General features: G+C 40.4%; 1 protein-coding gene across 1 annotated transcript; it reads right to left on the bottom strand.

The window, feature by feature from the left end:
• Positions 1 to 375: 375 nt before the first annotated feature.
• On the bottom strand, positions 376 to 1,407 carry LOC131875263 (disease resistance protein L6-like). Its single transcript, XM_059219336.1, has one exon. The coding sequence runs from the start codon at positions 1,405 to 1,407 to the stop codon at positions 376 to 378; it is 1,032 nt and encodes a 343-aa protein (XP_059075319.1).
• Between the last annotated feature and the right edge of the window lie 474 nt (positions 1,408 to 1,881).

Raw genomic sequence — 1,881 nt, 5'->3', positions numbered from 1 at the left:
TAATTGCTTCAGCTGTGATAGCTTGCCAATGCTGTCAGGAAGTTCAATTAAGATTCTACAACAAGTTAAGTTCAAGTACTGTAGCTGTGACAAGTTTCCAATGCTGTCAGGAAGGTATAGTAATTTTTCACAGTAACTCAAATTCAAGTATAGCAGTTGTGAGAGGTTGGAAATGGTGTTAGGAAGACAAGCCAACTTCTGACATCCAGACAAATTCAAGGACTGCAAATGTGACAAATGACCAATGCTGTCAGGGAGGTTTTGTAAGGATCTGCAGTCAGCCAAGTCCATGATCCTCAATTGCGGTATGCTGTCCACAACAGAGGTAAATTTCTTCTTCATTGCTAAAATTAATTCCTTGAACAAAATCAAGCTTTACATTGTCTTCGGAAAGGAACAAGAATCCACCTTTAGCCATCTCAAACTTGGAGGAAGATTGTCTGTGTTATCTTCTATGTGCACTTGCTCCAAATGAAGATAGCGAAGACTAGGTGTGCCCAACATTTTAAGGCTCCGTAAATCACCTTTATGGAGACGAAGGCCAGAGATATTGCTTACATTTTTGGATGAACTGCTTGACTGCGCAGTCTGCCATTGCCGGGTTTGCTCTTCTTCAGCAACCATTCGCCCCATATCTCGCACAAGATCATGCATATCAAATACATCTTTTTCGTCTATCTTTATCAGCAACTTCATTGAAAGATTGGTGATAGCAATGCGCACATTCTTGTACATGGATTTCCAGAAAAGAATGGGATTAGTTGTGCGTTCCCCAATAAAAAGGCAAGCAATGTCCAAAAATATTTCTCTTTCCTCAACACTAAGACCTTTATAACTGATTTTGAGTGTTTTAAATATGTCTTTGTTCACTGTAAAGTTGTCAAGAATTTCATTCCAGCAGTCAATATCTGTGTCGTTCTGCTTATCATACAAGAAAGCTCCAATGATTTCCAGAGAAAGAGGGTGCCCCTTGCAAGCCTGCACTATTCTTTTCGAGAGCACTTCATAACCAGGAATTGGGGACGGTCTGAGGAACGCGTGCCAGCTAAACAATTGGAGACCTTCACTTTCTTCCAATCCGCTCATCTGGTGAATGCATACGGATGAGATGTGAGCTGTATTGAGAATGTGTCGATCTCGAGAAGTTATGATTAAGCAGCTGCCAGGAGACAACCAATGCCCAGCTAAGGCGTCCAATTGCACTCGGTCATCCACATCATCCAAAATGACAAGGGCACGGATTCCTCGCAAACGATCTGCGAACAAATATTTGCCCTTTTCCACACTGTGCAGTTCTTCTTCATAGTTGACCAAATCTTTGAGAATTTGCCCCCTGCAATTTTGTAAGGCTAGTGGAGCGGACATTAAATACAAACGAAGCAGCATCGAAATCATTACAAGCTTCATTGTACGCGGCCTTTGCTACTGTGGTCTTAGCAATACCGCCTATACCCCATATTCCAATTCTAACCGCTGTTTGGGCTGAACCGAGATGCAATTTCTGAATGAGATCTTTTTTCACCGCACCCTGTCAAGTGTCTTTATTATGTCGTTCACGACCTTCTTCACTAGCTGAGCTTCGAAGCTGCATATGGCGAAGTTAGTGACAGCTATAAAACAAAGAAAGGAATGAATGTATTTTCTATCGTTTACAAATGTCAGTGCAATTGCAAAGTATATCTATTTTGTACTTATTCTAACTGTCTAGACAAAATATAATATTCACAATAATAGAAGGGAACTAAATAACCATGGGGAATATTTGACATGAACGCATCTAGTTATGGTGATGAACAACCCAAGGAAAATGCACCATCAAATTTGAAGGATCTTGAAAGGAACCATAAATAATGTAATGGTGAAGGAGAACATTACTTTATT

This window comes from Cryptomeria japonica, chromosome 4 (assembly GCF_030272615.1).
Source record: "Cryptomeria japonica chromosome 4, Sugi_1.0, whole genome shotgun sequence".
Taxonomy (NCBI): Eukaryota; Viridiplantae; Streptophyta; class Pinopsida; order Cupressales; family Cupressaceae; genus Cryptomeria; species Cryptomeria japonica.
The sequence above is the reverse complement of the archived record's forward strand: the minus strand, read 5'-3'. Positions and strand labels throughout refer to the sequence as shown.

What these genes read in the sequence shown, in the direction of transcription:
- LOC131875263 (XM_059219336.1), bottom strand. Translation starts at nt 1,407, where the DNA reads ATGAAGCTTGTAATGATTTCGATGCTGCTTCGTTTGTATTTAATGTCC.